Here is a 21,298-nt window from a genome sequence, read left to right as displayed (position 1 = left end):
ACAAGTTTAACTATTTTCGATATGACTATCTGCTTTAGGAATTGTTTTTATGATAATATTGAAGAAATACTATTAACAAATACAAAGATTTATCTATCGAAGAAACTATTATACGAAAGGGGCAGCCTTTATGTATCTTCGGAAGAGCCCTCGGAAGTATCCCATCATTACATAACAAACTTCTATGGAATTAGCTATATACTTTTTTCCTTCCAACTAACTAATAAAGCGTATAAACCCGTTATCATCCTTCTGACTGGCCAATATTATCAGGAGCCGGTTCTTGAATTATTTTTATAGTAATGTTTGCAATATGGTGCTATAAGCATGGTAAGCGTCCTTTTATTTGCTAGATAATTAATTATAATCTTAAAGTTGTTTGATAAATTAGTTCTCTCCATATTCTATTTTACGATATTTCCTAATTTCTTTTCTTTTTTTTTTTTCCTTTTCTTTTATTCTTTTTGATTTTAATTCTGACATTTAAGTTCTTGATGTAGGGGAGCTCATCATAACAAGATAACTTTTATTCACAGTTTTTATATATGTTAGTTTATGTTGTCTCTGAAGAAGGCTCAAGTGAGCCGAAACGTGCGAAGCGCATTTTAGCGAATAACAAAGTTTTACACTTCATAGGTATATTATTTGCGCGATGCCTTCTGCGCTTGACTCCTACTGCCCGTATCCTTTCCAGTTCTTTAATTATTTTAAATAAATAAGACCAAGTTTTATAATTAATCGATTGAGTGCCAACATCTGGCTGTTATCGAAATCGATAATATAGAAACGCAATGTTTTCCCTTGATAAAAGAGCTTCGATCGTTTATTCTTTTTGGGAGAGGACAATCGAACATGTTTTTTGCAATATATTTCAAGGTTAGTAGGAATGTAAATGTAAATAAAACTCGATAGAATTGTATATTTTTATAAATTTTTATGAGGGTAGAGCGTTTTTTTTAAAGCATACTTTGAAAATGAGCGCATAATGCTGTACTCTGAAAAGAGGGGGAGATGAAAATAAATTCAGTCTATGTACCAGAATATAGTACATTGAAATCTGTGAGAGCGAATTCGTCTTACTGTTAGTCAATCGTTGTAAACATGGATCGAGATTTCAGTCAAGCAGAGCGCGATCTGTTGAAGCGATCCCACCAAATTGCTATCTTGAAAGAGTGTTTCACGTGGATAAAAAAATGCAATGAATTTATTAAACAGCTTGAAGAATACAATCATGTTAAGCGTCCACGGTTCTCCATTGAATACAGACAATCTTTAACCGCTACAACTTTAAAAGACATCAGTAGTGCTCGAGCGAGTGCAAGACACATTGAAAAAACACAATTGTATAAAAGTGAACACCATATTTAACGGCGAATTTGCGACGGGTCATAAACGACCAATAAAAGTATTAATACTAAAAACTATGAACTCTTTCAAACATCGAATTTGTATGAGTGATACGAGCAGCACGTCATCGAACTCACGTTAGCGTCTCTTGAAGAATTTCAAAAACATGACAGTGAGTGGGCGTTGTCGCGGATAATGAATCTTATAATAAACATCAATAAGTGTAATTCAATGCGTAGGCTTTGAAGATAGCCGAAGTGCCGCGAGAGATAATGACAAAGAGAGCGGTGATTAATATGCAATCGATGGACAATGCATGTTTCGCGTGATCGGTGGTCGTATTGTACCCAGCTACTCAGTCGAAAGAAATGCGGATCTTCCTATCCACACTATACGATGGTGCTGAATTTCCAAAATTAGAATTTCCTATAATGTTAAAAGACGTAACGAAATTCGAACATCTCAACGACGTGTCCATTGACGTATACGCTATCAAGGGACAGAAAATGCTAAACGTTCTTCCGATACGACTCGCTGACGACAAAAAGAAAAAACATGTCAATTTACTATATTTGCAAGATTCGCGAGACGACAATGTGGGCCATTTGGGCATGGATCTGTCTCGGGTCATGAGTTCGCAATTGAGTAAACATCAAAAGTACATTTGCGATCGGTTAATATGATTAATAAAAGCGAATTCTTAAAAAAAAAATTAACATTATTTATTTTTATTTGCAGCTATTTACATTATTTTCATTTCAATGAGAAAGTTCAGTTACACATGGTAGATTGCCGACGGATAAACGACTGCGCTATTTGACTACCGAGCGACGACGACAAATGGCTGAGCGTAACAACTATAATGGAAAGGAACAAGTTTCATTTGTCGTTTATGCTGATCTAGAAAAACCACATCCTTGAGAAAACTAATAGTAATCAGGAAACATTTACGCACGTATCAACAACATCATCATGTATTTAGCATAGGATACTATGTGCGCTGTTCGTACGACGATTCGCTATCAAAATATCGATTTTATCGCGATCCGGATTGCGTTTCATGGCTCGTCGAAAAACTGAGAAGTTTAGCACATTGCATAAAAAAATTTTAGTAGTTAACGTCCCCATGGAAACTTTGTCGAGCGTACAGTGGAAGACATTGCGTAGCGCGACGTGTGTGAAAAGCTTTTCGCGCTAAACAATAATCGAATAAGTGATCATTACTATTTAACCGGTCGTTACAGGGCTCTCGCGTATTCAAATTGCAATTTAAATTATAAAAACTCATATTTTATTTCCATAGTTTTCCACAATTTATCAAGCTATGATTTACATTTTATTATCAAAGAAGTAGCTACAGCATATAAAGACATTTAGAATTAGTTATCTATCAATAACAAAGTGTATGAAAAATATATTAGGTGTTGGAATTAATTCGTAGCGTTTTTAATGAAAGAATGTTATTTATTTCACATGAGCATTAAAAAATACATTAATGAAAGTACTTCCCATCACTTGTAAAACGCTACGAATTAATTCCAACACCTAATATATCATTAAAAAAATGTTAAAGATACCACTGAAAGATCAGATTCGCGAAATAACATAAAATTACAGTTCATCGATTCTTATAAATTTTTAAGTATCAGTCTCGATAAATTAGCATCCTTTCTCAATAAAAATGAACTTCGAATTTTACAATGTGAATTTCAAAATTTGTCCGAAAAAGATTTCAAGTTATTGATACAAAAAGGGATTTTTCTATATGAATACATTGATTGCGCTAACAAGCAGGATATGCCTTTACCACCGCACGAATCATTCTACAGTTCCTTGATCGGCGACACTGTATCCGAAAGCAATTACGTGCACGCTGTGAACATTTGGCAACAGTTCTCTGTTCAAACCTTGGACGGAATACAGCGATCTATAATATATTTAAAAATGGACGTGTTGCTGTTAGCCGATATATTTGAAAATTTTCGCGATATATTGAAAGTTACGGTCTCGACTCTGCATATTATTATACTTGACCAGATTTTATGTGGGAAGCTATGCTGAAACATACACGCGTAAAATTTGAACTGCTCACTGACATCGATATGATGATGTTTATACGCGGCGGTCTTAATCAATGTTTCAGCAGGTACGCACGAGCCAATAATAAATATATGCAGTTGTACGATTTGTCAAAACGTACTTTGTACTTGATGTATCTACATATTTGATACTCTACGTACTTGATGTACTTCGATGTTAATAATCTATACGGATGGGCGATGTGTCAACCGTTACGCCAAATTTCGATGGTCGAAAACGTTTCGGACTTGACGTTAGCGCGATTGCTCAGGTTACATTTTCAAAGTCGACTTAGAATTCGTTTAGAGCGTTTGTATCGACAAGCATGTTGATCTGCCATTCCAACGCGTGATAAATCACTTAGCAAGCAGCATAAAGCAGAATAAACTTTTAGTGACTGTGTATGACAAAAAACGTTACGATATACATTATCGCAGCAGTGCATGCGTTACAGTCTTCATGTAACAAAGATTCATCGTGTCCAATTTACACAATCACCATAGCTTCGCGATTATATTAAATTTAATACAAAATTTAGAACACTTGCAAAAAATAACTTTAAGAAAAATTTATTTAAGTTAATGAATAATGCAGTATTCGATAAAACCATGGAGAACGTATGCAATCACATCGATGTAAAATTATTAACATAATGGGACGATACAGCGCAGAAGCGAATGATCGCGAAACCGAATTTTTACAGCAGAAGTGTATTTTCTGAAAATCTGATAGCAATTGAAATTCGTAAACTTGAGGTGAAGTTCAACAAACCTACGTATCGAATATGTATATTCGATATATCGAAGATCTGTTTATATGAATTTCACCAATAATATATATGATATATCGCAAAAAATGTGAAATTATATACACAGATAGCCTCATATATCGCATTGAATGTGATAACGTTTATGAATAAATGAAGCGTGACTAGGTTCGACACAAATGATTATTCTACCGATAATGTGTATAGTATACCACTTGCGAACAAAAAAGTGCCAGGTTTAATGAAGGATGAAAATAATGGCGCAATATTGACTGAATTCGGACTCAGAGCGAAAATGTATGCGTTGAGAGTAGATGGTAAAAAGAACACTAAAAGGGCGAAAGATGTCAAAAGTAACATCGTAGCACGAATTATAACGTTCGATGATTACATCCGATATTTAAACGATGAAATTGAAATGACGCGTTAATAGTCATGTATAAGATCAAAATTACATCAAGTATATACGATATTTGAAACAAAAATCGCTCTGAGTCCGTACGACGACAAACGATACGTCGTATCGAATTCAACCAAAACATTACTATGGGAACATTATCGAATATCTTTAAAAAAGTCGTGTAATGTAATTGTATTATTGAAATGTATATTATCGAATTATATTATCGAAATGTATAACCCTAAATAATTATTGTTACATTTATATTACATATATATTGTTACATTTATGTAGTATTACATTTATAGTAAAAAATAAAGATTTTTTATGTATTAAATTGAAAAAGATGGGTATAAATAATAAACATTTTATATATCTTATGTATTTCATATACTTTTTATATATATTTTTGTGTTTAAAATAAATAGGGTTGACCATATTCGACGGGAAGATGTTTTATTTTTCAATCATGGGAAACGTCGTTACTCGATCTAACATCTCTGTCAAAAGTTACAGTGTTTGCCAGATCTTTCCGTCGAATATGGCCAACCCTGTACATATTCATGAAAATAATTTTTTTATGAAGTTTGTATGAATTAAATTATATTATCCTTGTATCCAAGAATTGTGCGATGCATCAAATCCCAACTATTTTACGTAAACTTCATCACCTCTCCTGCATAATACTTTCTCCACGAGATACACATCCGGATAAGCCGCGCGATGTATCTCATGTTCATAGAACGTTCCAGAGATAGATTTTCCGCGATGGTCCAACAGATAGGTTACAGGATCAATATGCTACACTTTAGCGATTTTAAACACCTCGGTGGTTCAATTTGGCGTATAACCCTTTTCGAAGACGGTTTTATATTTCCTCACACATACCGAATCATCTATTTTGAATTTCGCTGGACCCGCGATACGCGTTGATATATACTATAGCCAAGAAGTTTTCACGGAAGTAACGTCGTCGGATCGCATATCGTTCGATATTTGCGCATGTTATAATCTGATATAAACTGCGACAGCACATTGATTCACTTATAGTTTCTGTTAAGTAAACATCTTTCACATATCGTTTTTTTTTAATATGTAATTAAATCGCTCGACGACTGATGCCTTCATTACGAAGTATTGAATAATGATTGATGTTATGTTTTTTCAAGAGTTTTTGCATATCAACGTTGTAAAATTCTTTACCCATATCGGTCTGTAGATTTTTTAGACATCTCTTACTCCTTCGAATTATCTTAATTTCAACCGTTTCGCTTCCACCTTTATTCTTGAGCGGTATGGTCCACGCGTACTTGTTCAACATCCATGACGGTGAGTACATAGTGATGGCCTCTGTTGAAACGTGAGTATGGATGCATTTCGATGATGTCAGCCTGCCACAGATCATCATATCCCCGAACTATGACGCGCCTTCGCGGAAAATTTCTTCTCGCCGGAGCGTGCAATTCCTCGACGAACCGACGTCTCTCGGAGCTAATTTTTTCTCTTTTTTCATCGGATTTCTTTTTCATGATTCGGCGCGTGATACGCACGATATAGGAAACAAAGAAAATTTTGTTCTCAATGACCCAACTTAACTGACCCATTTCATGCATACGCAATTTAATTTATAATGAGACCGGCTTCGCGAAATTCCTCGATGATCGACAGCATCTCGTTGTCGTGAGCGTTGTTGCCCGCTCGATGCGAAGCGTCGATCTACTAACTCGTTGGGATCGTCCCAGTACACGTAATTGATCGCTGTCGTTCAGTGTCATTGCGTGAGATAATCCCTTTCCAGATTTTTTTCTGTTTTTTCTTGGGTGTGATTGATATCAATGGCGCGATTATGTGTTTGTACTTGTATCCCCTGTTGCTCAATACTCGACCCTGCGAATCTTGTGTTTGTGCGCGTTCGTCGCTAGCAGCATACTCTTGTACTTGTGCATATCGTCTTCCGTGTAGAAGAGATCGGGAATTTTCTTGAAAATCAACTCGTAAAGAGGGTATACTGGCGTATCGATAATTATGTTGTTCATGTCATCCACGTCGAAACGTTTATTGCCAAACATCAGTTCATCCTTGTGTAGATAAACGCCGTACATGTAATCTATCGCTCTCTTTACCTTGCGTTCCCCTTAAGACAGTCTCGATGTACTTTTGCCCAAGCCAACTTGTAACGCCTCTCGACCTTCCGACATTTGCAGCTGATTTTGACCTTCGTTGTTAGTGTCTTCCGTCGTTTCGAAAACGTTCTCCGACTCTATCGTCAGTACGATTATGGCACGCGAGATTATCAGTTGTACACCATTGTGCGATCGATCATTGGATTTATCCAGAGTCGCGAAACGCTCGAACATCTTGCTCGCTTCTCTTTCCTCCTCTTGCTCCTCCTCCTCCTTCCTCTCATGTTTAAAGGCAAACTCTGCGTTATCATTTCGCGAATCATTCTCTCTTTGTCGTATGCACACCGGGGCTGTCGACGAAAAGTCGCAGCGGCTTGATAAGAGGTTTAAAATGTCTATCTAATGTGATGTCCTCCTCGATTTTACCGATCTTCAAAGCGCGATGTTTCTTGCAAATCGACTCGTTCGTCTTCTCGACCTCCTTCACGATTTTTTCACGCTCGCGCACATCTGTCATGTTCGTCTCTAGCGAAGTATCGACAACGACTGGTCACGTTACGCTATCGCGAACTCGTTAAATCCTTTTCTGTATCTACCATTAAAGTGCATTGTTCTTATTTTTCACTAGAAATCCATATTTTTGTTGCCAACAGCCGCGGCACAACACGCAAAATTCATCGTACGACATGTCGGTATTTACATGATCATTGTAAATGTGTTGGTATCGTTTTGTTTGAACAGGATCAACAGGTTCGCGCCCCATCGAAAAGTATTCTCTCATCGCATCCTGCTTGTCGCATGCCACGTCATCAAAGATAAAAATAGAATTTGGACGCGCCTCGATCGGTGAAACGGCGTTGCTGTTGTTGGAGAACGTAAAATAGCCGATTTCGTCGATAATTCGTAAACAAATTTTCGAGATATTGATACTTTGGCTGTCACAACAATTTTGAGTATACACGTTCTCGAAACGTACGCCATTCAGGCTCTCGATCAAGCTTATGAGAACGTTGGTTTTTATCGCAATTCGGTGGGCCGCAAATAATCGCGCGTATAGTACTCGGCAGCATTTCGTCGTGCTTGCGCTTCTCCACGCCGCCTCCCATTATTCGCGATTTCGCGTCGCAGTTCGTGACGCGTATCGTCAGCGGTTGGCGTACAAAGTTCATGCTCACACTACGGGTTGTGCGCTCTCGACCGCCTATTTAAAGGCACGCGAATCCGCGAGTAACAAAATGTATATCTCTGTGTCATCCTTTCGACATTCAGGACTTGAGCGCCGAGCAACTGCAGTGTATACCGAAGGTCGTACTCTTATGCGTGTATGGTGACTATATCGACTACGTGTGGGACAAGCTTCCTGAACACGTGAAGGAGGATTCAGTGGTTCGAACGTATCGTCGCGACGAGCTACAATCAGCCGTGGCAGCGGATGCACATCGACGATCCGACACCGAAGATAAAGGACTTAAAGGTAGTTAATGTTGGCGTCGCGCGGCGGTCTGTTGAATCGAGCGATAAACGCGCTTTCTTTCGAGTTACATATCCCGGGCTACCAGTTTTGCAGTCCGGGCACTCGGCTTACGAAGCGATTAGCCAGAAGTGATGCGGGCATAAATCTGCTGGACGCGGCGTGCCGAGAACACGACATTGCGTATTCTCAGAGCAACGATCTCACCGATAGACAAAGTATTAGCCGATAAAGCGCTAGGACGCATCACCGTGAGAGATTCGACTCTGAGCGAAAGAGCCGCCGCTGCTGCTATTTGGGCAGCGATGAAAGTCAAGATCAAGATCGGCATGGGCATGAAACCGAAGAAGAAGACGACAACAAAGAAAAAAACAACAAAAAAACGGAACTACCGATGACGAAACGAGGCGACGCGTTATTTTTTCTGTCAATGTTGAGCACGTTCGGATCCTTGTTTGGCGGAGCGGCCAATGTGGCGAAAGCGGTAAACGATAGCAAAACCGCGCGACGTCAGCTCGAGGAGCTGCAACGTCACGATCGCGCGATGGAATGCGGATTGTGTCTCAGCCCCTATAAACAGGGTGTAGCAGCGAAGAAAAAAAAAACGCCAAAGAGACGATAAAACTGCCCTCAGGTGCAACTACCACGTGCAATTATACGTGCTCGTGAGACGTACGTGCGTACCGTACTTTAAAGGTGTTTTCATGCCTAACACTTTACCGACGAGCCGCGCGCGTCGAAACGAAAGCGATATCGTAAATCTGGACGATGCGACAGGGCCAGATATTCATTGGGTAGTCTACGCGAAGAGGAACAACCGCGTAGTGTACTTTGACAGTTTCGGTAATCTTCGACCACCTAAGGAACTGGTGCAATATTTCGGAAACGATGTTACGACGATAGAGTACAATTGCACGTTCTATCAAATGTATAATCAGAACTTCTACGGACAAATGTGCTTGCGGTTTCTACGAATGGTTGATACGCGCGAATTTATAAAACCTGAGGTGCCGCGAAATCACAGTATTCATCGAACGCTTTTTCCGTAATGTCGTTGACACTTACGCTGAGCGGGAAGAGCAGTATCCTCACGACAAACTACTTTCCTGCCATAGAGTTGTATGATGACGACTACGAGCTCGATCTAATGATTTTTGAAACTTATCACATGATATCGAACGAATCGAACAAAAAATTTTATTTCGGCAAAGACGACGCGGAAATTATAATTCCCAAGGATTCCTACAAAGTGCGAGACATAAACAAATTTTTGAAACGTGCGATTTTACAGAAACGTCCTCGCCGCGACGCACTTGAAATCGTTGACGTAGTAACAGTACGTGGTAACAGTAACAATAACACCCATGACGATGGCGAGGATGGAGAATACCCGATAACGCTTCGCGCAAATTACAACGCGATGAGATGTGAGATTAGATGCGCCTACAGAATTAACTTTGACAAGTCCAATAGCGTCGGATCGCGGATTCTCGTCAAAGCATATACTGTGACCGCGAAGATGGCACGAATCGAACGTGTCGATCAACATAATGAACGTAAATATTATCCGCGTAGAATGTAATGTGACCGTGGACGCGTACAGCAATGGCAAAGATGCACACACAATATACGAATTTTTTTCGCCGAGCGTGCCGCCGGGATATAAAATATCAGAAAGACCCGCGCAAATCATTTACTTGCCGATCACCGCACGGAGCATTAAGGATCTTACGATACACGTTGTCGATCAAAACGAACGATTATTCGATTTTCGAGAAGAGATCACCGTCAGATTACACGTGCGATGACGACAGCGATAGAGCGAGCGTGAGATGCTCGTATTGAACGGAGCGGAGCGCACGCAGAGAGATAACGTTTTACAAGACCGATAACATTACCGATCTATAACATTTGCTCATCCAGTTACATCAGGAAGAAGAAACTCATTCCGTCGAACGTTAAATTTTTTAAATCTTTGGGGTTCACGGTACGCAACTTTCGATATGACTGATATCCTAAACATTAAGAACGATCCGATCTTCGACAATCGCATCGTAAAGTTTGAGACTCACACATACAATCCGTTTGCTAATACAACATTTGGATATAGCAACGAAATAAGAATACCTATGCAGCAATAGGATTTATACACGTTGCCGTGCGAAAGCTTTTTATATGTTGAGGGAAAACTGACGAGAAACAGAAAGGTCCGAGGTGCTACCGCGGTATTGGAAAATAATTACATCGCGTTCATGTTTAATGAAATTGGATACGAACTCAACGGTGTGGAGATTGATCGCAACAGAAACGTCGGAATTACCAGTACCATCAAGAACTACGTATCGCTGACGTATGACAAATCTTTGATTGCGCTGAACGCTGGATGGAACACTAGATCCGACACGAAGAAAGGACATTTTAATTTTTGCATACCACAATATGCTGTTGGGCTTTTGCGAGGATTACAAACGTAGTTGTCACCACGAGTTCATTTTGATAAGATCGCGCAACGATTGTCTAATTGGACATCCGGCGACAAACCCGATGCTTGAATTAAGCTTAAAATGCAGTGGCGAATGCCGCATGTGTTATGGAGCGAAATAAATAAGCTGTCGATGCTAGTATTGGAAAGTGATCGTTATCAGAGCATGAGTTTTCTCTCGTGGGATTTGTACGAATATCCTCTTTTACAAAACACGACCAAACATTCATGGGCCGTCAAGACGGTTGCTCAGCTCAAGAAGCCGCGATACGTTATCTTTGCTTTACAGATCAGTCGAAAGAACAACATTTTTCAAGATATAAGCGTGTTCGACACTTATAATTTGAGTAACTTGAAACGTCTAAATTCAGATTTTTATCCGTACGATGATTTAAATTTGAATTTTAAAAAGAGATAAAAGAGATGCCATTCTGTTTGATATGTATGCGCGTTTTCGTAAAACATATTACGGAATCGACTGCTTCGAAATGCTGCTTAACGTACTCTCGTTTGTCGAGAAAGGACTTTTTGCGGTCATTGACTGCTTGCGACAAAAACGAATTTATCAAGAGCGCTACAGTGGATGTAAGCATAGTTTGACTTCAAGAAGAATGTGTCTGCTAATACTACATATTACCAGTATTATGCGATGTGTAAAACATGTTAAGAATGTGCGTTACAGAATATACAATTGGTGGTCGCAACGCTAAAAAGAAATGTATTAAATTTAAAATAAAATATGAGATTTTTTTAAAATACATTTTAAATTTCTTTCTCCTTTCTTTTCATTAAGAATTAGTTAATAATAGCTGTTGAGTAATAGTAGTAATACGATTTAATAAGTATTGAATTAGTCGATGAGAAAGTGTGTTTGACCATTTGTATTACATTAATAAAAATATTATCATATTAGCTACTATGTTATATTACATTCATAAAAAATATTATCCTAATTATTTATTATATCATATCATTAAATATCACATCTATTTATAATAATTAAATCACGTGCGAAAGGAAAACATGGGAGAGAATAATATGATAAGTATAGATTGGAGAAAAAGAACAAAATTTCTACCTCAGATCCCGGTTATGTGCTCCTTTTCCTCGGATCCACGGATTCGCACGCATATATCGCACATATACGCACTAACGCATAGTTATTTAGAATCCACCTATCTATTCTACTTTCCTGCACAAATATCCCCTTCCTCGCAATTTGTTTGTGGTTAGAGCTATACGCAATCTTTATACGTTCAGTATTGCTTTAGTCACTTGTATGAAAAGTCCAACAATAGCAGCAGCAACAATGTACTCCATTGTAGGAAGTAACACGAAAAAATTAGGTGTACAAATAAGTTTCCGCCGTTTGACGAAAAACAGCGCCACTAGCAAGCTATGGTCAAAATTGTCTGATGTAAAACATTATATCATAAGGTTGGACATCTGTCAACAACATAACCTTGAAATACTAGCGATTTTGTATCAGCATCATATATTTTTTTTGTGCGAAAATGCCGAATTTTGAGCCGAATAAGCGTCATTTGCGGGAACTTTTGATTTACTTCTTTAATTTGAAGAAATCTGCAGCTGAGGCTCATCGATTGCTTGTAGAAGCATATGGTAAGGCTGCCTTAAGTGAGAGAAGTTGTCGTGAATGGTTTCAAAAATTTAAGAACGGTGAATTTGACGTCGAAGACAAAGAACGTAGCGGAAGGCCGAAAGTGTACGAAGACGCGGAATTGGAAGCATTATTGAATGAAGATTCGTGCCAAATGCAAAAAGAACTTGCATTTACATTTTGATTTACATCAATAAAACATTATGTATCGTTCTTTCACAATAAATGCTTAATTTTTGATTAAAAACGGCGGAAACTTATTTGTACACCTAATATTACGTTCCACTTCAGAATAATGATGAAACTCCATGATTTATGAAAGATGTGCCAAGTAAGTTTAAGAATTCCCCATTTTTATATTTTTTCAAATTAATTATTTAATGTTTCTTTTATATAATCGTTTCGTTTATTTAATTGACTATTTAATGTTTTTTTTATATTTTTTCATAGCGCGTCTGTGCATCATACGAATCGTATACTAAGCAGGAAATACATGTACGGAATACAAATTTCTAGAAATTGGTCAACATTGGCCCACCGCTATGTGGAGATTGCGATAGGAGATAACAAATCGTGAAACAAATTATATATTTATTTCTATGTTTCAATACTATCTATTGAAACATAGAAAGGAACAACTTTAAACATTCAAAATTGTCTTCGAAAGTATCACAAAGGTAATTTTATTAGCATTGGATCGCTGTCTGTGCGATTCAATATGATTGAAAATGCTAAAATTATATGCTTGGAATCATCCGACGTTTAATGATGACTGAATCAACAATATTGTTTATGTTCAACTTAGAACAATGCATTGAATTAGCATTCGATCAATTGGTTGGTATCATCGAGAAAATTGATACAAAGTTTACACGATTTTGAATATCGTATTCACTATAACGGATGCTAAGATTAGATTATAAAAGATGTATCAAATGTAATATGCGCTAGCGATTACTTTGATAAAAATCAGCTCCTCGACTGTGGCTATAGTTTTTTTTGCGTAAGAAAAAAATTATGTAAAAGAAATAAATAAAAAAATTTTTAATCTAAAAATTGTGATGTAATTTCTTCACGCATAAAATAGGGGGCTGGAACATACGATTTGTGTCTTTTTTATTTTTTGGTACAGAAAGGATCTTTTACGACTGTACATGTGTATAAAAAATTACTGAATAAAAAATAGCTATAATATCAAGAATAATATAGAATTGCTATGATGGATCAGGTACATAAAAGGATGAAACAAACAAACAGGATTAAACAGGGATTAAAAAATATAAAACCATTTATTATTATTATTATTGGGAGTATAAATTAGTTCGGTCCGTTTTTTTGTGTTCAAAAATGCATTTATTTCAAAACAAAATGAATGAACAGATTAATTAAAGTATTGTCCATCGCTGGCTACTACTTTTTCCCCATCTCTCAGGCAATTTTCGAATTACATCTCGAAAAAATGACTTGTCTTTGGAGATGATTCAATTTTGGAGAAGTGAACCGGTGATTTGCCAAATCGTGTTGCATCCTTCGGAACAACCAGTAATCAGAAGGAGCAATATCCGGAGAATACGGCGGGTGCGGTAAAACATCTCATTTGAGCGTTTCCAAATATTTTTTTATGACTTTTGCGACATGAGGCCGAGTTGTCATGAAGAAAAATAACTTTATCATGTCTTTGCTCGTATTCCGACCGTTTTTCTCGCAATGCATGGCTCAAACGAATCAATTGTAGCCGATACCGATCGCTCGTAATGGAATCGCCAGGTTTCATCAGCTCATAGTAAACAACATCCTTTTGGTTCCACCAGATACAGAGCATGATCTTCGAATGTTCGGCTTTGGTGTTGATATTAAGGTCGATGGCAACGATTGACCGGGCTTAGCGTAGTATTTTTTCTTCTTGGGGTTGTCGTAGAATATCCACTTCTCATCTCCAGTCACAATCCGATGCAAAAAACCTTTTCTTTGTTGTTTTTGAATCAGCTGTTCGCAAGTGAAAAATCGCCTTTCAACGTCTCTTGATTTCAGTTCATAAGACACCCAATTTCCTTGTTTTTGAATTATTCTCATGGCTCTCAATCGTGCAGAAACGGCTTGTTGAGTTACTCCCAATGATTCTGCAAACTCCTCTTGCGTTTGACTCTGATTCTGACTTCTTCGAGTAATGCTTCTAATTCTTTGTCTTAGAATTTTTTTGGCTGTCCGGAGCGAGGCTTGTCTTCAATGCTGAAATCTCCATCCTTGAAACGTCAAAACCATTTCCTACATGATTTATCAGTTGGAGCAGAGTCACCATAAACTTCGACAAGCATTCGATGGCTTCAGCTGCACTTTTCTTCTAATTAAAGCAGAAAATTAGAACCTCCTGCAAATGCTGCTTGGTTAACACAAAATTCGACATTTCAAACACAGTAAAAATCAAAGTTTTTGTATGAAACTCAAAGCGATATAAACTGAATATTATATATATTAGCAGATGTCTAACCTCTCTGAAAACGCCAAAATGAGCTGTCATTATGAACCATTCACAACAGCCGGAGCCATCTTTTGAAAAACGGACCGAACTAATTTGTACTCCCAATATTATTATTATTATTATTATTATTATTATTATTATTGCATTGGTTTATATATAGTACTAAAAAAATATTTTTAAGAAATGCAATCAGGCATCGAGCAATAACGTAGGTATCCATGGCAATGAATATCAACGATGTTTGGTTGCTCGAGCGTCGGCTAAGATCAGTGGTGTTTGGTAGGCTTGAGCATCAATAGCAGTGCTTTCTGGTAAAAGAGAACAAAAAACTTGTTGATTACGGTTCGCTTTTAAAAAATAAAATGCATTAACACTAGTCACTATAAAAACATTTGTAAACAAAGAAAATACATACCGTTTGACTTATATTTTGTCGACGTTGATGGTGACATTGGTGCGACTTTGATGCTTTTTCTCCAGGACATTCCCAATATCTCGCTTTCTCTTTCAACGGTGGTGGACTTGGCGGATTTGGTGACAAGGGACCCTTGCACTCGATCAATTTTCGATGTACATATATATTTTTTTATTTTGTACATGTTTTAACGCTTGTAACTGAAGCTTGAATGAAAAAAAACTTTATACACTATATACAGTGTTCTATATATTTGTCCAGTTCAAATCTTTTTTAATTTGTACAAATAGAGCACATATTATATGGAAATATTAAATAACATGGACTTCTACACTTCGAATAGTATTTGCCATGTATGGTTGCATGCGATTTGATAACATGTTTATGAATGGTGTACATCGAATGTGTTCGATGTTCGCTAATCTCATCACGATATACATAAAATTGACGAACTACCTATTGTATAATAAAAATATATCGCGTAGTGTTTCGTCATCACGTTCAGTGCCATTATTTTTTCAGGATACACTATTTTGCTTTTAGTGTCTTCACTCTGATTCTCACTCTGATTATAGCCGCTATTCTCCGATAATGCGTCCTCATCATTATCCATTATTGTCTCAAAATTCACATATTCGAATATTTCGACGATGTTCATCAGGTCTTTTTCTGGTATATTATGAACAATATGCACTATATTTTCCATCAATTATTCAATACGACTTTAAGAAAGCTCGCTTCTAGACTTCTAAACTCAAATTCATGCTGTACCCTTCTCTTTAATCGGAATAGGTATCGTTTTTTCTATTTTTTTTTAGGAATGCTTCAAAATTATATCCTCATAAACATAAGAAATTTTAAAATTCTAGAATTTCACTTAAAGTGTTTTACTTAAAGTGTATTTCAATTCTTTTTGTGTACGTATATACGTATCATATATGTATAAAAACACTAATTTTTAATAGCACCAGATGTCGGCGCTCGAAATATCAATCATTTCTATTGCGACCAATCTTTACGTACTTATCTTTGACATGCTTCTACCCTTATAAAAATTTATGACAACTTACTATTTATACATTCTATCAAATTTCACTTATATTTATACTTCTCCTAAACATATTGAAACATGTTCAATTGTCATATTCTTTCTCCAAAAAGAATAAACGATCGAGACTCTTTTATCAAGGGAGGGAGACATTGCGTTTCAATATCATCGATTTCGATAGCAGCCAGATATTGGCATTCAATCGATTAATTATGAAATTTGGTCATATTTAAAATAATTAATAAATGTTGTTTCTAGAAAAATTATATTACGCCATATCGTGGCCGAAAAACGACGGAGCATATATTGGCGAAGACATTTTTCGTTTTATAACCATTTGTTTTTGTATTGTTTTTGTTCATAACAATATTCTCTTTTTGTTGTCTTATACGTGACTACAATCCTCAAAATTTGTGATGTCTTACTGCCACTCCGCATAACATCATACCCCCCTCCCCCTACTCCAACTCCGAAAAATCCCCGCGCTCCGCATTCCCCTTGGAGCTCTCGAGTTAGATCTCTCTCTATTATACTATTTATAATAGTTTTTATTTTAAATTAGTAACGTTAAAGTTCACTAATCACAGAGCTGACAATTCGCGCACTCAGGTATAATGATATATGATAAATGGTAAACAATAAGATAGGAACAAGACTGTTTATATTAAATAACATTACAATCCGAAGCGCCACTACGGTCTAAGTATTAAGATGTTGAACCAATATATATATTATTCAAACGAATGAATTAATTTCAGAAATAATAATTACGTGTCGATATGGTTATCGACATTAACGCAATTAATCTGAAATGTAATAATCCCCCCAAAAATTCCCCAAATTAATCTTAAAAAACTGTAATAAACTTATTGCGAAAAAATATTGCTAAGGTCTCGGTAGTCTAAAGGCTCAGGACGCTCGCACGGAATGCAATTTTTGGGGGGATTATTACATTTCAGATTAATTGCGTTAATGTCGACAACCATATCGACACGTAATTATTATTTCTGAAATTAATTCATTCGTTTGAATAATATATATATTAGTTCAACATCTTACTTAGACCGTAGTGGCGCTTCGGATTGTAATGTTATAAGTGGTAAAGATGTGTCACGAAGCCTCTCTCAGTTACTTCAAGATTATGAAATATGCAATGTCATTTTTAAGATATTGTTCGTGCTTCTATATAAAATCTATTTGTACATTGCGCATACATAATTAATATCGAAGCATAACAAAATATTAATTTAGCAGCGAGATATTATGACATGTATCAAAATTAATTCGTAGTCATATTCATGTGCTTTGTATGCGCGGTAAATGTTTTTGTAATAAGTAGACAAACTATTTTTAACGTAAAAAATATCAAAAACGATACATTTTAACAGAAAATGTTATTAGATACCAAGATTCAACACGATCACATAGGACACATCTCGGTTTATAATTTAGTTTGTTGTGCATATTCTGTATAAGACGTATTAAAAACTTATAAATTAAATTTTACAAAAATACAAAATATTAAAATAATTCACGATCGCTTATAAATTAATGCATATTTTAATTAACCTTTTGTGATCATCTGGGGATTCCAAAAAGGTGTGAGGCTTTATATTTTTAAAGTTTTTTTTTTAGTGAGACTTAAACTGTCATTTATACCAAAATTTAAAATACCTTTTTGAACCTTCAATCGCATATTGTTCCTTGGATATCAGCCTTTGCGATTTTTTAAATATGTTAAAAAAATTTTGAAAAGCTACTACATATATTTCAACCTATTCTATAATGTTTAAAGTATGTTCAATAATTTTTGTGATTTTAAAAAACAACTTGCTATAAGTTGTTTTCTAATCAATTAAAGTTGGTCAATTAAAGTTAGTCAATTAAAGTTGGTCAATTAAAGTTGGAATCATTTTGCCTGTGTGATCAACATAAAATTCTCAGGAGGTGTGACCACAAAAGATTGATAAGTAAAAATTGTGTATATCGATTTACTGCCTCTATGAATTTTATTGACATATATATGTTTTGTTGTAATTTATATTAATTTCTATATTTTTTACTTTTTTCAACATCTCACTAGGATAATTATTAAGAAATACGTACCATAATAATTTGATATAAGTATTAGAGTTATTAGGTGTTGGAATTAATTCGTAGCGTTTTTTAATGAAAGAATGTTATTTATTTCACATGAGCATTAAAAAATACATTAATGAAAGTACTTCCCATCACTTGTAAAACGCTACGAATTAATTCCAACACCTAATAGTTAAATTAGTATTTTACATATTTTAAGCCTTGCCTTATTAACACATTTGATTATTTTTACGTTAATAACAGTTTATCTACTTATTACAAAAATACAATATTTACTTGCATACAAAGCACACGAATATTGTTACGAATTTATTTTAATACATGTAATATTTCGCTATTAAATTATTACTTTATTATATGCTTCGATATTAATTATGAGTACACAATGTACAAACAGATTTCATATAAAAGCAAGAACAATTACTTAATAAAAATATCATTGCATATATGATAATCTTGAAGTTGCTGAGAGAACTCTCGTGACACATTTCACCACTTGTCATATATCATCATGCTTGAGCGTGCGAAATGTCAGCTCTGTGATTAGTAAACTTTAATCGCTACTAATTTGAAAACTATTATAGCTTCGATGCTATAATAGTTTTTGATATTAGACTTTTCGTTTCCAAATTACTTCAAGAATCTGTAATTAGCAGATGCGTTAGGTCTGAAACGTCCTCTATGTACTGAGTCAACATATTGATCATATGTGTATATGTTCAGTATATATCGACTATTTTATAAATATAATGCCTTCACTAGCAGGTATTATATTTATAAAATATATTATGATATATCGATCAATTTTATAAATGTAACGTCTGCTAAAAAAGATATTACATTTATTAAATAACTCGACATATTGACCAATATGTTGATGTAACACACGGTATATACACAATATATCTTTTGAAGAATATGAAACAGTATGAATGGACAAATATTTATGAGTGCAATATAACAATAATTTTATAATAAATAGTATAATATAAACTTATAATTAATAAGCGTTATTATACAAATAATATCAATATAAGATAAATAAAACTATAAAATAAAAGTGTAATTTATAAGAATCGCTTATTATATTACTCTTTTATTTTGATAATGTGATTAAATTCAATATATATAAAAAATGAATTAATTAATTTCTTTAGCATTTGCAATATTCTAACTATTAAACTATTGGCAATGCTCAATTTTATACTCTCCAATTAATAATCTTTAACAAGTGACAATTTTATCACAATAATACACAAATCAATATACAATACTGTGAAACACTGATTTTATCTTTGGCTTGCGAAATATCATTTTCAAAGCATTTTTTGACACTGAAAACGATGCTGTCCTCTAGAATTTATCTATCATGTTATATTTCTGAGAAAATTGGGATGATATAGGTGAAAATTGACACTTGTTTGGTCACTTTTATAATGATATTGTGGTTAAGGAAATTTTATTTTGCCAATTTTATGTACGCTCTCTCTATCTTAAAGTGCTATTTTTTATCTTCAAAATGAGTTTTTTTTGTTTCTGTTACGATTTTTTATGATCAAGTTACGAGTTTGAAGTTATCACCATTTGAAGTTTACTCGAAGAAGCTTATTTGAGCTACGTTCCATTTAAAAAATTTTAAAAATTAAAAAGAATAATAAAAGTAAAACAAAAATTTAAAAAAATTAAAAAAACAATAAAAATAATAAAAAAATTAAATAAAGAAAATATACAAAAAAGGAGGGTAACAAAGATCGTCTCCACGTGGTGCACTCTGGAAACACATGTTATGGCTGAATAATCTTCTAACGACCGTCATGCTAATCTCGGAATCTAAAGGTGCATTTACATTCAAGCGTCAAGCATTAAGCAGCGGAAACAGCAACCAATCAGCTGGCGATATAGGCAGTGGTGTAAAAATTATTTTCTATGTCATTGTAAAAATTGCCTTATTGATTGGTTGCTGTTTCCGCTGTTTGACACTTGATACTTGCATGTGAATCTTAATGCCTACTGGACATTGGACGCAATAAGCGATAAGCGACGAGCGATATCCAATGAAAGTTTTGCTTTGCGTCGTCATGTGAGAAAAAGCAGAGCTTTTATTGGATATCGCTCATTGTTTATTGTTCATCACGTCCAGTGTGCAGTAGGCATAAGAAACACAAATCAAAATATGACACTTGCTAGCTACATGTGATCAAGAAATGTGATATTGTCTTACGCTAAATGACGCGCATAGCGACAGCGTATGCTTAACTTCAAATCCATGTAACTTGATCATAAAAAATCGTGCAGAACCAAAGAATTCATTTTGAAGGTAAAAGGTAGCATTTTAAGATACAGTGTAAACAAAATTGGCAAAATAAAATTTCCTTAACTGCAATACTATTCTAAATATGGCCAAAATTGTAATTTTTGGCTTATATTACTTCATTTTGCTCGAAAATGTGATGTGATATAATTTTTCTGAGTACGGATTCAAATTCAGCGGCTAAAAATCTTCGAGAAATAACACTCCACATGCCAAAGATAAAAAAAAAGTCAAATTTTGTTCCTCAATGTAATACAACAAAGCAAATATCGAATATCTACTTGGGATATCTTGGCATTTTGTATTTTGGTAAACTTGGTCCTGTCTCTCTCTCTCTCTCTCTCTCTCTCTCTCTTCCTTCGATTTATTCTCCTTTGAATTACTTTACACGTTACACTCATATCAAACAGATAGATATGAGAGATAGATTTTTACCTTGCTCTTCAAATCTGCGCTGGCACAGCGAGCACTTAGAGTCTCCAAAATCATCGAACTCGTCCTCCTCAATCACGATCTGTCCGTCAGCTGCAACAAAACAGCCCACGATCTTTTCTTCCTATCTTTTGTTTGTTCTTTTTTTCCATATTCTTACAGCTTCTGTATGTCGAAAGGAGAAACGAATTTTCACAGAGCCGCGAAATAAGTTCTAACAAGGA

At 35.4% G+C, this 21,298-nt stretch overlaps 2 protein-coding genes and 1 long non-coding RNA gene across 31 annotated transcripts in view; 2 read left to right on the top strand and 1 right to left on the bottom strand.

The window, feature by feature from the left end:
* Positions 1-21,298, bottom strand: part of pHCl-1 (pH-sensitive chloride channel 1) — a 673,866-nt gene that overhangs the window by 209,169 nt on the left and 443,399 nt on the right. For 23 of the 29 annotated variants that reach the window (XM_087405588.1, XM_087405385.1, XM_087405990.1 and 20 more), the window contains one exon: positions 21,078-21,167. The exons of the other annotated variants lie outside the window; for them this stretch is intronic. In XM_087405588.1, coding sequence (XP_087261714.1) covers positions 21,078-21,167 — 90 coding nt within the window. The remainder of the gene's footprint in view (positions 1-21,077; positions 21,168-21,298) is intronic. 29 annotated transcript variants of the gene reach the window in all.
* On the top strand, positions 1,716-7,059 carry LOC147910801 (uncharacterized). Its single transcript, XM_087407136.1, has 2 exons — positions 1,716-2,005; positions 2,086-7,059. Exons 1-2 carry the CDS (start codon positions 1,716-1,718, stop codon positions 2,165-2,167), a joined length of 372 nt encoding a protein of 123 aa, XP_087263262.1. The 3' UTR covers positions 2,168-7,059.
* On the top strand, positions 18,271-20,213 carry LOC147910800 (uncharacterized). Its single transcript, XR_015545550.1, has 2 exons — positions 18,271-18,371; positions 18,513-20,213. It is a non-coding gene; the product is annotated as an uncharacterized LOC147910800 (long non-coding RNA).

This window comes from Acromyrmex echinatior, chromosome 1, assembly GCF_024713525.1.
Source record: "Acromyrmex echinatior isolate Ae372 chromosome 1, ASM2471352v2, whole genome shotgun sequence".
In the NCBI taxonomy this organism is placed as follows: domain Eukaryota; kingdom Metazoa; phylum Arthropoda; class Insecta; order Hymenoptera; family Formicidae; genus Acromyrmex; species Acromyrmex echinatior.
This window is presented reverse-complemented; position numbering and strand designations above follow the sequence as displayed.